The sequence below is a fragment of the Typopeltis vanoorti genome, chromosome 4, assembly GCF_054136105.1.
Source record: "Typopeltis vanoorti isolate ZY-2024b chromosome 4, IOZ_Tvanoo_1.0, whole genome shotgun sequence".
Classification (NCBI taxonomy): domain Eukaryota; kingdom Metazoa; phylum Arthropoda; class Arachnida; order Uropygi; family Thelyphonidae; genus Typopeltis; species Typopeltis vanoorti.
Window position 1 is genome coordinate 51,454,907 of NC_143552.1, and position 14,298 is coordinate 51,469,204.

The following is a 14,298-nucleotide window of genomic DNA, read 5'->3' on the forward strand; positions in this document are numbered from 1 at the left end:
AAGCAGTTTGCATTTCTTCTGCAGTTGTTAAATTTTTGAAGAAATCAATGAGAGATTGTACACAGCATTGGGTAGAAAAGAGTAATGTTATCTTTGAGGGTTCAGCATTGATTTGTTTAAGAGGAAGTTCTTGTTTTAGTAATCTGACTGCCTTTTAAAGAAAGGTAAAAAGAATAGTTGATGAGGAAAAGAAATATATGCCATTTTTTGGATTTTACAGAGGCATCTGACAGGATGCCACATGATAAACTGATCTTTCAAGTTAGTGAATTGGATTGGAGATTGGTTGTCTGATAGATATCTTCTTTTTTTCTTTTTTTTTTATGTTAAGCTGATACAGGAGAGATTGGCTGATCAACCTATAATACATTAGTACCATATATGGGTAATGGATTGGAAAAGGAGGAACTTTTTCCATTTGATTTAAAAGACTGTATATTGTATTCCTTGGGAAACACAACAGCGAGAAAACTGTTCCACAATACAGCAGTTGCAGGGATGAAAGTATCTGAGAGTTATGTACCAGGAAGCTATGTCAAAGAAGCATGAGATCACAAGTGGAGTTCCACAGGACGCAGTACTGTGATCTCTACTGCTTAACCTATATTTAATGACATTGTCAGTGAATTAGAGGAAGATTTCAGTTGTTTTCAGGTGATGTGAAGGTGGGAAGAGTTATTAGTAAAAGTGCTGATACGCCATTTAGGAGAATTTGAATAAAGTGGACAAGGTGACAAACAAATGGGAATATGAGTTTAATGTAATGAAATGTAAAGTCTTGAAATTTGATGTCCACTGATTGAAAGTTGCATACTTTATTGGTGGAACTATACAAAGGAAGTAGAGTGAAGGGATCCTAGGGTAATAGTTTAATAGAAATTTGAAGTTTAGGGGACATATCGCAAAGTGGATGAAGATAACCCAGAGGACTGCTGCAGTACTGAGAAGGATATTGATCACTAGAGATAAAAGAGTGCTGATTTTACTGTATGATACCCTTATCATACCACATCCAGATTATTGTGCTTGTCTCTGGTCACCAGGATTTGAAAGGGATAAATTAACCTTGGAGATGGTACAGAGGCAAATAACAAAAATTATATCAGGACTGTACAATGCTAGTTATGAGGACATACTCAGGGCATATAAACAGTAGAATTTGGTGGACAGAAGATGAAGAGGTAATATGATTGAGGCATTTAAACTGCTGAGAGGTAGTTTGGATTGAAACTGGTAAGATGTTTCATATAATAGAACAGGAGAAGGATGCAAGGACAGAGGCCATTCCTTAAAATTACAAATTGAAATGATAAGTAAGAGGAGAAGTGGCTTTTTGCACAGAGGGTAGCTGGATCATGGAATTCATTACCTCGTAAGTGGTGAGCACATGAAGGGTGAATGAGTTTAAGGAACAGAATGATGGACTGTTTGTTGGCTTCTCATGATGAGTCTTGTAACTCCATAAAGGAGGTCCTGAATAATATTAGAAAGAAAAAGATAATTGTTTATACTATCATAGTGTCCTATACTCCCCCTTGAGAGTACATATTAGTGATGATGATTATTATAAAGTAATGATAAATTTGAATACAAGTACATAATTTATGTTGTGCTTTAATACTGTATTATATAGCAGTTACGAGAGATTATACTGAACACTTCATATCATGTATTATTCAATAAACTGTTATAAAATCAAATTTTTATGGTTGAAAATGTCAAATATAGTACAAAAAAAGTATAGTACAGTATAGTACATTTATTTCCAAATAACTAAATACCCCCCCCCCCTTATGAAATAAAAAAACAGAATAAGAATCACCATCAGATAATCTCACAGTGTAATAAAAAATATCAAAGTATCTTTGCTACTAGACTACACATATAAAGAGACTGTTGACTATAAACATCAATTGTTTCAGTATCCAATAATGCAAAGCACACTTCCATATGGATGTGTATATTGCTATGCATTATAGGAAGGGTCACTACCCAGACGGGCTTGAAACTTTATTGAGGTCTCATAAGTTGAAGCCAACAGAAAGATACCAAGGTGAATTAATGCAAAAATCAAATATTTTCCTTATATGAGTAGCAAAAATGTCTATCACATTATTATTAAAATACTCTGGAGAGAGAGACAGTTGTAGAAAATATTTTCATCTGATTACAAAGTAAAGTATACTTGCTAAGAAACTATACACCCTCTGTCCAAAAAGAAATTGAACTTTTTGAAAATCAAAGGAACTAGTGGTGCCACCTGTTGTATCTTTTTGTTGTCGAAAATGGCAACCTTCGTCAGTGTTGTGTCAACTGTTTATGACATTTGTTTCATCAGAAGCTGAGTTATAGTGCCAAGAGTGACAGCGTGTTTTGACGAACGGTCGGTCGTCACAATATTCATGCCATACATGACGAATTCTAGCTATCAATCGCTTCAAAATTTTGAGATAAAACTCACCATTGACCAGTCAGCCAGGAGGAACAAATTCTTTGTGGAAAATGCCCTTGGAATCGTAGAAACAAATCAGCATTGTCTTTACTTTTGACTTCTCCAAGCGACTTTTTTTTTTTGGATGCCCCTCTTCTAGTGGTCTCCACTCAGCACTCTGGCACTTTGTTTTGGGCTCATACTTAAAACACCACATTTCATCACCAGTAACGATCATTTCAAGGAAGTCTAAGTCCTTACGAGCTGTTTTAATGAGGTCCTCAGTGTTCAATTCGATACACTTTTTGGTCGTCAACTTGGGGGGAACAAATCGCGAATTCAATTTACGAAATCCCAAACTCTCAGTCAAAAAGTTGTGCACAGCTGATTTTGGAATCCCCAATTCATCTTTGATCATTCTCATGGACGATTTTGAGTTTTCTTTGATGAAATCATGCACTTTTTCGATGTTAACTTCGCTCGGTCCAGTTTTTGGATGGCCTGGCTTTTCTCATCCTCAAGAATCTCATGACCACTTTGAAGTCGCTTAAACCACTCATAAACTTGGGTACAGGATAAGCATTCATCACCATATGTTTCTTTAAGCATTTGTTGCGTTTCAGTAAAACTTTTACCAAGTTTAACACAAAAGTAAATCGCAGCTCTCAGTTTGACACTCATTTTCTGACCGTTTGTCAAAACACGCTATCACTCTTGGCACTATAACTCGGCTTCTAATGACACAAATGTCATAATCGGTTGACACAACACTAATGAAGGTTGCTGCTTTCGACAACAAAAAGGTACAACAGGTGGCGCCACTAGTTTCTTCTATTTTCTAAAAGTTCAGTTTCTTTTTGGATAGAGGGTGTGTGTGTGTGTGTGTGTGTGTGCGTGTGTGCGTGCGTGCGTGCGTGTGTGTGTGTGCGTGTGTGTGTGTGCGTGCTGTGTGTGTGCGTGCTGTGTGTGTGTGTATCAGGTGATGGTTTCCTTGGACAGAGGAGAGGGATACAAAATAGTTTACCACAACAGATTGCCACATGACAAGTTGACATCGAAACTAGAGCAGATAGGGTTGGATATTAGATTAGTGCATTGAATCAGAGACTGGTTATCTAACAGGTATAAGCAAGTTGTGTATAGAGGAGTAATATCCCAGAAGAGGAAAGCCACTAGTGGTGTGCAGGGGGGGGGGTCTGTTTTAGAGATATTGCTGTTTAACCTATATGTTAATGATATTGGCAAAGATGGAGCGAACTATGAAGAGTAGAGAAGATGTTGTGACATGGGAAAGGGGATGCGAGTTCAATGTTGCAAAATGCAAAGTTTTAAAATTTGGCAAAAAAAGATGGGATGTAAAATTTATGTTTGGTGGGGATATATTGTTGGAAGTAGACGAAATAAGAGATCTGGGGGTGACAGTGGATAAGGATCTAAAATTTAGGGGACACATTGCCAAAATTGAAAGGACAACACAAAAAATTCTGGGAATGATACAGAGGACACTGACTTGTAGAATTAAGGAGATTCGTGTTCCACTGCATAAGGCTTTGATTAGGCCAAACATGGACTACTGTGCACAGATTTGGTCACCTAGTTTTCAAAAGGATGAAGAGATGTTAGAAAGGGTCCAGAGGTGACTGACTAAAGCATTTTCTGATCTCTGGAATGTTGAATATGAGGAAAGGTTGAGAAGATGCAATTTACAGAGTCTAGTGGATAGGAGAACGAACCTCGAGGGCTCACTTTAGTGAGTACGGGCATGGCAAACCCAAGGTACCAGATGCTGGACCATGCCTTACTTCATGTAATATACATCTGTTATATTATTCTGTAGACTGGTCTCTCCCCTTCTTTCTTTGCTTCTCCTCTCCTTGCTCCTTCCCCCTGATGCTATTAGAGTATTCGAGGGCTAGGGGTGAATCTTTCCTATCTTGCTAAGTCATTTCGTCTTATGCAGCCACCGAAGGAGGCAAGCTAGCCTCAATAGGTGCCAGTCCCAAGCACGGATAAATGGCGAGGTTGATGTCAGGAAGGGCATCCGGTCGTAAAACTTCACTGCCAGCTCTAGCTATGATATGAGTCAAAGAGAAAATGATATAAGGGCTAGGGCATACCATTTAAGCGACGCGCAGTCACATCGCCCTACAGCTGCGAGAAGTGGACGAGGGCTACCGCATCAAGGGTGGGTGCAGTTAAAGAAGCAACCCCAGCAGGTGGAGAGGATGTTGCAAGTGGGAACACTGAATGTTGGAAGCATGACTGGAAGGGGAAGAGAGGGTGGCAGACATGATGAGGAAGAGGAAGTTGGACATTTTATGTGTGCAGGAGACAAGGTGGAAGGGGGGGGGGAAGGCAAAGGCACTGGGAGATGGATATAAATTGTTCTACTCTGGAGCAAATAACGAGGGAAGAAATGGTGTAGGAATTTAATAAATTTAGTTTAATCCTTTATCCAAGTGTGAGCAAACAAAGTTTGCGCCTGAAAGTATCTTCAGGACTGGGGTAACGTAGTGCAACACCAGGACGACTCCTTGCAAAGGTGGAGCAAGCTACTAACACTCCTATCTCAGTATCTCCCATAATGCAAAACACATCTCCTTGCGGATATGTCTAATGTTATGCATTAAGGGAAGGGCCACTACCCATTCCTACCTGAAGATACTTTCAGGTGCAAACTTTGTTTGCTCACACTTGGATAAAGAATTAAACTAAATTTATTATATTCTAACCAAGTGAAACATAAACTTTCAACATCTTTCTCTAAATCAGAGTAATTTATTAAAAAGGTGGCACACCATTTGGCAACTCCTATAGGTAGAGATGACTTTACTAATGCTTCTGGCTGGTATCTTCACTTGGGCCGGGCCCCCGCTGAAGAGACCTCAATAAAGGTCAAAACTAGTCTGGGTAGTGGCCCTTCCCTTAATGCATAACATTAGACATATCCACAAGGAGATGTGTTTTGTATTATGGGAGATACTGAGATAGGAGTGTTAGTAGCTTGCTCCACCTTTGCAAGGAGTCGACCTGGTGTTGCACTACCTTACCCCAGTCCTGAAGATACTTTCAGGTGCAAACTTTGTTTGCTCACACTTGGATAAAGGATTAAACTAAATTTATTATATTCTAACCAAGTGAAAAATAAAGTTTCAACAGGTGTAGGAATTGTGATGTGTAGCAGAATCAAGGGTGAAGTACTGGAAGTGGGTAGAAAGAACGACAGGATCATGCGAATGAAATTGGGTCTTGGAGAAGAACGGGTGGTCGTATTATGTGTATATGACCCACAAGTTGGCTGTACTGCAGAGGAAAAAGATGAGTTCTGGAACGTGTTAGATGAAGAAATGAGGGAACTGGAAGAAAACGAGATGTGATTGTCGGAGAAGACTTGAACGGACACATAGGGAGACAGAATAGAGACTGTGAAAGGGTGCATGGTGGCCATGGAGTGGGAATGATGAACCAGGAAGGAGAGAGGGTTGTGGACTTTGCAATAGTGTTTGATCTGGCAATTATGAACCTCATTTTTCTACAAGAGGGAAGAACATTTGATAACATTTAGGAGTGGTAACAACAGTTCACAAATTGACTACATTTTGACTAGAAGAAAACATCCTAAGGTCGTGACAAATTGTAAAGTAATTCCAACAGATCAAGTAGCACAGCAACACCGACTGCTGTGCGCAGACTTTAAAATAAGATCGAAGATAAGAACCTCTGGAAGCCATGGGATGAAGACAATTAAGTGGTTTCGCTTAAAAGAAGGGAGTGTGAGGAATCGTTTTAGGGAGAGGGTGTTAGAAAGGATTTCGGATGGACTGGAAAGTGTACAAGATTGGTGGAAAAATAATTCAAAAGTAATTCTGAGCTGTGCAATCGAGGTGCTTGGTGAGACATCTGGAAAGATTAGAGAGCAGAAGGAGGGTTGGTGGTGGAATAATAATGTACAAGTGGCAGTGACAGCTAAGAGGAAGGCAAAGCAGAAGTGGGATGAGTCAAGAGTTGAAGAGGACAGAGAGGTGTACAGAGAGAGAAAGAAAGAAGCCAAGAGAGTTGTGGCACAGGCGAAGGCCATGGCATATCAAGATCTGTATGATCAATTAGAAACAAAGGAAGGAGAGAGAAAAATTTACCAACTAGCGAAATGTAGAAATAAAGCAGCAAAGGACATCTTACATGTGAGGCAGATCAAAGACGCTGAAGGAAGAGTATTATGGAGGGATGTGGACATAAGAAACAGATGGAGAATATACTTTGAGGGACTTTTGAATGAGGAAAATGCAAGGACTCACAGAGAAGATGGGCAGCCTTCTGAGGGGATGGTGTCTACACATCAGTAGAGTGGAAGTGACGGAGGCCATGAAGAGGATGAGGAATGGAAAATCAGTGGGCCCCGACAGAATTCCAGTGGAGGCATGGAAGGCACTGGGGGAAGAGGGAATTGTCCTGCTGTGGGACCTGTTCATGAAAGTTTGCCAACAGGAAAATATACCCGAGGAATGGAGGGAGAGTACGCTTGTCCCCATCTACAAGGGTAAAAGGGATACACAAGACTAAAAATTACAGAGGAATAAAGTTGATGTTCCCACACAATGAAAATCCTAGAAAGGGTTCTTGATGGTAGATTAAGGAAGGAGGTGAAGATTGCAAAGGAACAATTTGGCTTCATGCCTGGTAGATCAACAACAGATGCTACCTTTGGGTTACGGCAGATGATGGAAAAGTTTCGAGAGAAACAAAGGGAGCTACATCTGGCATTTATTGATCTGGAGAAAGCATACGATAGAGTGCCAAGGCAAGAAGTCTGGAGGTGTCTGGATGAGAAGGTTCCGGAGAAATATGTCAGGTTGGTGTGGGAAATGTATAGAAATGTGAAGACAAGTGTTCAAACCTGTCTGGGACAGACAGAAAGTTTTCAAGTAACAGTTGGCTTGCATCAAGTTTCAGCATTAAGTCCATTTCTGTTTAATATTGTGATGGAGGTGGTAACAGAGGAGGTGAGAGAAGATGCGCCTTGGACATATGCAGATGATATCTTGCTGTGTGCAGATTCAAGAGAAGAAGCGGGAACTAAACTGGGAAGATGGAGAAAAGTACTGGAAGAGAGAGGTATGAGACTGAGCAGAAGTAAGACAGAGTATATGTGTTGCACAGTGGGCGACAGACAGGAGAGAGATCTGGAGCTGGAAGGAAATGTCATCAGGAAGGTGAGAGACTTTAGATACTTAGGTTCAACAGTGGAAGAAGATGGAGGAGCTGAGAAGGAAGTGGGATGCAGGATACAAGCAGGTTGGAGGAACTGGAGGGAGATGGCTGGAGTGTTATGTGATAAGAGGGTGCCGATCAATCTGAAAGGCAAAATCTATAGGACAGTACTGAGGCTAGCTATGACATATGCTATAGAAACTGTGGCCCTAAGAAAAAATAACATCAGTAGGATGGAAGTAGCAGAGATGAGAATGCTTAGGTGGATGTGCAGTGTGACCAGAAAGGATCATCTGAGAAATGACTATGTGAGGGGAACAGTGAAAGTTACGAACTTAGGAGTGAAGATAAAGGAGGCAAGGTTGAGATGGTTTGGTCATGTGATGAGGAGGGAGGACGAATATGTGGGAAGAAGGATCATGCAGATGGATGTGCAAGGATGGAGGAAGCATGGGCGGCCAAAGAGGAGATGGAGGGAGCTGATAGAAGAGGACTTGAGGATGAAGAACTTGGATGTGGTGACAGCCCAAGACAGGAGGATGTGGAGGAGACTCATCATCAACAGTGACTCCACTTAGTGGGAGAAGCTGCAGAAGAAGAAGAAAGTGGACAGGAGAACAAGAGATGATATGATAGAGACCTACAAGTTAGTAAGGGGTTGTAATAGAATCAACACTGGAGAGGTTTAACAGAAAATTATGGGAGATCAGGGGAGAACCAGAGGTCATCCCTGGAAGCTGTATAAGGAGGGTGTGAGCAAGGGAGTGAGAAGCAGGTTTTTTGCATGCAGAGTTGTGAATGATTGGAACGCCTTGCCTGAGTGTGGTGTATGCAGAAAATTTGAGTGTGTTTAAAGCACAGTATAATGAGTTGTGTGTATGACAAAAGGACCTCCTAGATGAGTCTGATTCCATGGGATCTTGGGATAATAATAATAATATTCTCGTTTATCCTTAATCCAAGTGTAAACAAACAAAGTTTACATATGAAATAAGATTCCAGTTACTTGATTTCAATAGAATCTGTCCAGATCTTGTATAATGAAAGATAGAGAGACAAAAGAAATTTAACAGGTACCTATGTCTTTTGTGAAAAGAATCTTAAATACTAAAATTGAGGGTTAAAAGGACTGATCACATCAAACAATAAAATCTTATTATCCAGACTGCAGATTTTCAATCAGCAAACTATGTTTAAGAAGCTTGATGCTAGGAATTAAAATATCTGCATTCCTTTATACACAGAGTTAATAAGTTTATTATTTATATAATAATTAAAATGCCTAAACAAATTAATGAAAACAAATATTAAAATATATAAGCATTAATAATTTATTCATAAATTACAATTTACAACTTTTTTTTTTCTTCCAATAAGAGCAAAGCCATACTAACACTGTGCAATGGCAAATACCAAATTTCTTTCTTGAATAAGGTTTGAGCATAATGCTGGTGGTCCAAAGAGAAAATGTCTGATAGCTGATAATCCTCTCCGCCTTTTCACTGGCTGAATATTTTTCTAATATAAATCCATTAAATTAAGAATCTATGAAAAATCTATTAAACAAATTTAACAAGGTAAATACAGACTGATAATTTTAATAAATAAATCTTTTCTTTTAAAGAGGTCTTTGAAATATATATATATATATATTAGGGTTACCATCTATACTTGGTAACCCTAATATACATAATTCCCAAGGCAAAAAAACTTATTTACATCTATATCTCCTCCAGAGATTCTTATTCAAAATAAAAACACCTTGTATAGGTAAAGTTGATAAGGCTCTGTATTACTAAAACCTTGGTATTTAGGGTCTAGCTACTCACTGAGGAGACCTCAAAAAAGGTTGAAACAGTCTGGGTAGTGACCCCACCCATAATGTATTGCAGTATACATCTCTTAGTGAGATGTGCTTTACATTATGGAAAATACTAAGAATAATGATCAGAGCTTTACCCACCTTTACAATGAGTTGCCCTGGTGTTGCACCACCTTAGACTTGAACTATGTTCAGGCACAAACTTAACTGTTTGCTTACTTGGGATTAGGAGTAGAATAACCAAGTTTATAAAATTACTTGGTAAACCTAATATGCATTATTCCCAAGATAAAAAAAACTTATTTGCATATATATATATATATATATATATATATATGCGTGTGTGTGTGTGTGCGCATGTGTGTGTGCGCACGCGTGTGTGTGTGTGTGCGTGTGCGTGCGTGCATGTGTGAGAGTGTGTTTTAGGATTAAATGACTAGGAAACTGAGATAAGAAGTAAAAACAAATTTTAATGGCATGACTACTTTCATCTTTAACAGACTTCTTCAGGTACAAAAAATAAAAGAAATAACCAAGAACTGTAAAGGAAATGACTCTAAACAGCACAAAAAAGTTAGCGAATACAATACAACATTAATGCATTGCAATCTTTGTATTTAAAAATATTCTCTCTCTGACCTTTTAAATACACAAATGTCAATTAATTTATGTATTACATAATGTATTATGTAATACATTAACGTTGAAATGTATTCGATAACTTTTTTGTGCTGTTTAGAATCATTTCCTTTACAGTTCTTGTTGGTTATTTCTTTTATTTTTTGCAACTGAAGAAGTCTGTTAAAGACAAAACTAGTCATGCCATTAAAATTTGTTTTTACTTCTTATCTCGGTTTCCCAGTCATTTAATCCTAAAAAACATGTATTTAAACCGAGTAAATCAGTCTTCTAACATATATATATATATTTTTTTTCAGAATTCATTTTTACTCGGTTGGAATATTATGAAAAAGCTTTAATGACTGATACTGAGAGAAAAAAAGATGACATGGTATATTTGAAAAGATACTAACTACTAGTTTAGTTGAATAGATCAACATCTTCGGGTATCACAATCAAAGAAATATATAAAGAATTACAGAGACTTAAAATTGTAATAACAGAACAAGTACAAAAAAGATAGTAGCATGTTTGAAAACAAAAAGCTCCAAACAAACGTATACTATGCGCTGTCGCGAGTGCGCCAATACTGAACAGAGGCAAAGTGTGCATCAGAGAGATTGAAACTTAGGCTGTTATTGATATGAGAAGAATCTAGAGAAATTTCTCTAGATTCGACAAGCTTTCTCTCGAGTTCGTCATAGCACACATGGATGTTAGAAGTTTGAGTCCAATTCACAATGTGTTGGTGGCCTTCGGTCTGAGTTAACTGAAAAGAGAACATGGAGAACGTGGCTAGAGAGAGAGCACTGGCTTTAGTCCTGTTATAGGAGATATCTCTACGGTATTCTTCCAAATGTAGAAGGATGGATTTAGCAGTCTGGCCATAGTATGGCTTTCCACAATCACATAAAATCTTGTACACTCCTGGAAACTGAGTTGGAAGATGTTTCTCTTTAGGTTTACTAAGTATTGAACAAAGTTTTGGGAGTGTAGTGAAGCAAGTTCTGAAGTTAAACTTCTTGAGAATTTTTGCCACTTTTGGTGAAAGAGAGCTGATGTAAGGCAAAGAGATGAAGGCTCTGGGGGGAGAGGGATCTTCAGAAGTAGTTGAGTGACTGGGGGAAAGAAATTTGTCAATTTTCTTAGGAGAGAAACCATTATTAATAAAAGTTTTTTTAAGAAAAAGGAGTTCATTTTCAATTTCTGTTTCTTCTGTAAGTAAAGAATTTGCTCGGTGAGCTAAGGTGGCTGAGTTTTGAGATTTAAAACTGATTTACTCAGTTGAAATACATGTTTTTTAGGATTAAATGACTGGGAAAACGAGATTTATCTGTCAGATTTATTACCAGACAGATTTATCTGTCTGGCCAAAATAAGGATGACCACAGTCGCAAATAACTTTATAAACACCTGGAAAATGCAGTTGGTCGTGTTTTGGTTTTGGTCGACTCAGAAAAGAACGAAGTTTTGGCAGAGTAGTATAGTCGGTCTTTATGTTGAATTTCTTCAAAATCCTAGATAGTTTTGGGGTAAGAGAGCTGATAAATGGTAACTGTATATGAGCGATAGGGTTGGAATCATCTTCTTGGCGAGGTTGTTGGCATGGTCTCAAACGTTTAGTGATGTTACGAGATGAATATCCATTATTTAAGGTGTTTTTCAGGAAGTTAAACTCTGTTTGAAGGTCTTCTTCTGTGGAAGTGAGACATCTTGCTCGATGGGCAAGGGTGGAGATGATGCCCAGTTTCTGAGGAGGGAAGTGATGAGAAGAGCCATGCAAATATCTATCAGTGTGGGTGGTTTTTCGAAAAATTGAAAATTTAAGACAGTCAGGTAATCTACTGATCTTTAGATCCAAGAAGGGGAGAACGCCATTAATCTCTAGTTCTGATGTGAATTTAATGTTCTGATGTTGATTATTTAAATGGTTTAGGAAGTTTTGAAGTTCCTCTAAACCATGTTCCCAGGTAAGGAAGACGTCATCAATGTAGCGTAACCACAGTTTAGGTTTTAAAGTAGCTATAGAAATAGCTCTCTCTTCAAAATCTTCTAAAAAAATGTTAGCTAAGACTGGGATAGAGGACTGCCCATAGCTAACCCGCTAGTTTGTTTATATATTTTATCTTCATAGCAGAAATAGCCGGAATTGATGCAGTGAGTTAGAAGAGCAAATATTTTTTTAGAAACCTTGTCCTTAAAAAGAGTCAGAACTTCATCTGTAGGTACATTCGTAAAAAGAGATACGATATCAAAGCTCACCATTCCGTCAGAGTTTATGAGATTTAAATTTTTATTTTTGAGATGAAATCTTCAGAGTTTTTGATGGAGGAGGAGGAATTGCCAACTAGATGTTTTAAAGAAGCTGCAAGATATTTAGACAGATTGTATGTAGGTGAGTCAATACCTTCCACAATAGGTCTTAAAGGAGTGTCAGCCTTGTGGATCTTAGGCAGGCCGTACAATTGAAGAATGCGGGGATGGAGAGAGTGGAGAGATAGTCTTGTGTGTCTAGGAAGTTCCGAAGTTGATTTCAGAAGATTGTTTGTACGGTTATGAAGTTCTCTTGTGGGATCACTTTATAGAATAGAATAGGTATCAGAACTTAATAAGTTGTTAATTTTTGAACGATATTCAGATTTGTCTAAGATTACAGTTATCAGCAGGTAAGATAAAGGAAATGCAAAACTTCTCTGCCAAAACTTCGTTCTTTTCTGAGTCGACCAAAACACAACCAACTGCATTTTCCTGGTGATTATAAAGTTATTTGCAACTGTGGTCGTCCTTGTTTTGGCCACACAGAGAAATCTGTTTCACTTCGTCTTGAGGAACATAGACGTGACATCTCCTACAGTAGAACACGAGTGAGTGCCCTTTCCAGTCATGTCCTCTTCTCTGCAAACTCTAACCTCGAAGAACAGCCACACCAAGTTGATTGGGACCGCACTACCAATTTATATATATGCAAGGATGAATTTGAAAGATGAATTATCGAATCAAAAGAAATAGTTCTGGACCCTTCACACTTGAACAACCATCTAAGCTACAATTTGCCTGATTCCCATAGCACAGTAATCCAATACTGGCGCTCTAAAATTAGCTGTCTCACACATTCAACTCATGCCAACAGTAGCACGCAGTCACCTATTCAAATATGACTGTTACTATTCTGCTTCTTTTTATTAAGCTGGAAAGTCCATGTTTTTTATCTTGTTATATTTATAAGTCTTATGTTATTTCTTTCTCACCTGAAGAAGTCGGAACACCGATGAAACTAGTCATGATTTATTAAAGGTTTTTGTTATACTTTCTCAGGTTCTAGTCAGTTAAATTTTAATTTTATAAATAAATACACACACACACACACGTGTGTGTGGTGTGTCTATATATAATACAAAATAAGAAAAATTAATTAAGTTTGGTTAGCAGTTGCTTATAACAAAATTATCAATTTTATTAAATTTCTTGGTTTACACAGCTTCAACAATAAGTGCTATATATGAGGATTGGTGAAAAAAAAAAGTTCAATATATTGTGTGAAAAGAGAATATTTTTAGTTTATTTAATAGTTTTAATTCAAAACACAAGAATAATTTTGAGCGCCCCCATAGCGTAATTGGAAGAACGACGTTAGACTGCACCCTTCGATTGGAATAGGCCAAGTTCGATTCTCGTCGCGACGGGAGGAATCTTCATGTGGACTTTTTCAATTGAAGGTGAGTTAGCCGATCTCATATGGAGGTAGCAGGGTTTTTTCTCCCAGAAACTCGGGTTTTTCATCCCACATACAGACAAACTGGCCCTTCAGAACACACGCAATTTACAGACAAAAAATACTAGTTGTGGTCGGCGGTAGATGGCGTTGATGGAGATGACTGGTAGACGTTCGGTGTAGTGGTGGGAACAGTTGTATAGTAGGTATATTATTATTATTCGGACTCCTTGGAGGTGTCACGAATAATGATGATAAAATAATAATAATAAGAAGAAGAAAATAATTAACATTTATTTCCTTATGTGCTGATATTTGTTATAATAAATTTCTTAATAAGAAAATAATTAATATTAATAATTAAGAATAAGAAAATAATTAATATTAATAATTAAGAATAAGAAAATAATTAATATTAATAATTACAAATAATAAGAAAATAATTAATATTCATTTACTTATTTGCTGATATTTGTTTTTATTAATTATTTTCTTATTATTCGT

At 37.8% G+C, this 14,298-nt stretch overlaps 1 protein-coding gene across 5 annotated transcripts in view; it reads right to left on the reverse strand.

Annotated features, from left to right (window-relative positions):
• Nucleotides 1-14,298, reverse strand: part of LOC150107295 (ELMO domain-containing protein 3-like) — a 287,770-nt gene that overhangs the window by 163,882 nt on the left and 109,590 nt on the right. For all 5 annotated transcript variants that reach the window (XM_090391155.1, XM_090391154.1, XM_090391150.1 and 2 more), the window contains one exon: nt 9,034-9,157. In XM_090391155.1, the coding sequence (XP_090247281.1) occupies nt 9,034-9,157 (124 nt within the window). The remainder of the gene's footprint in view (nt 1-9,033; nt 9,158-14,298) is intronic.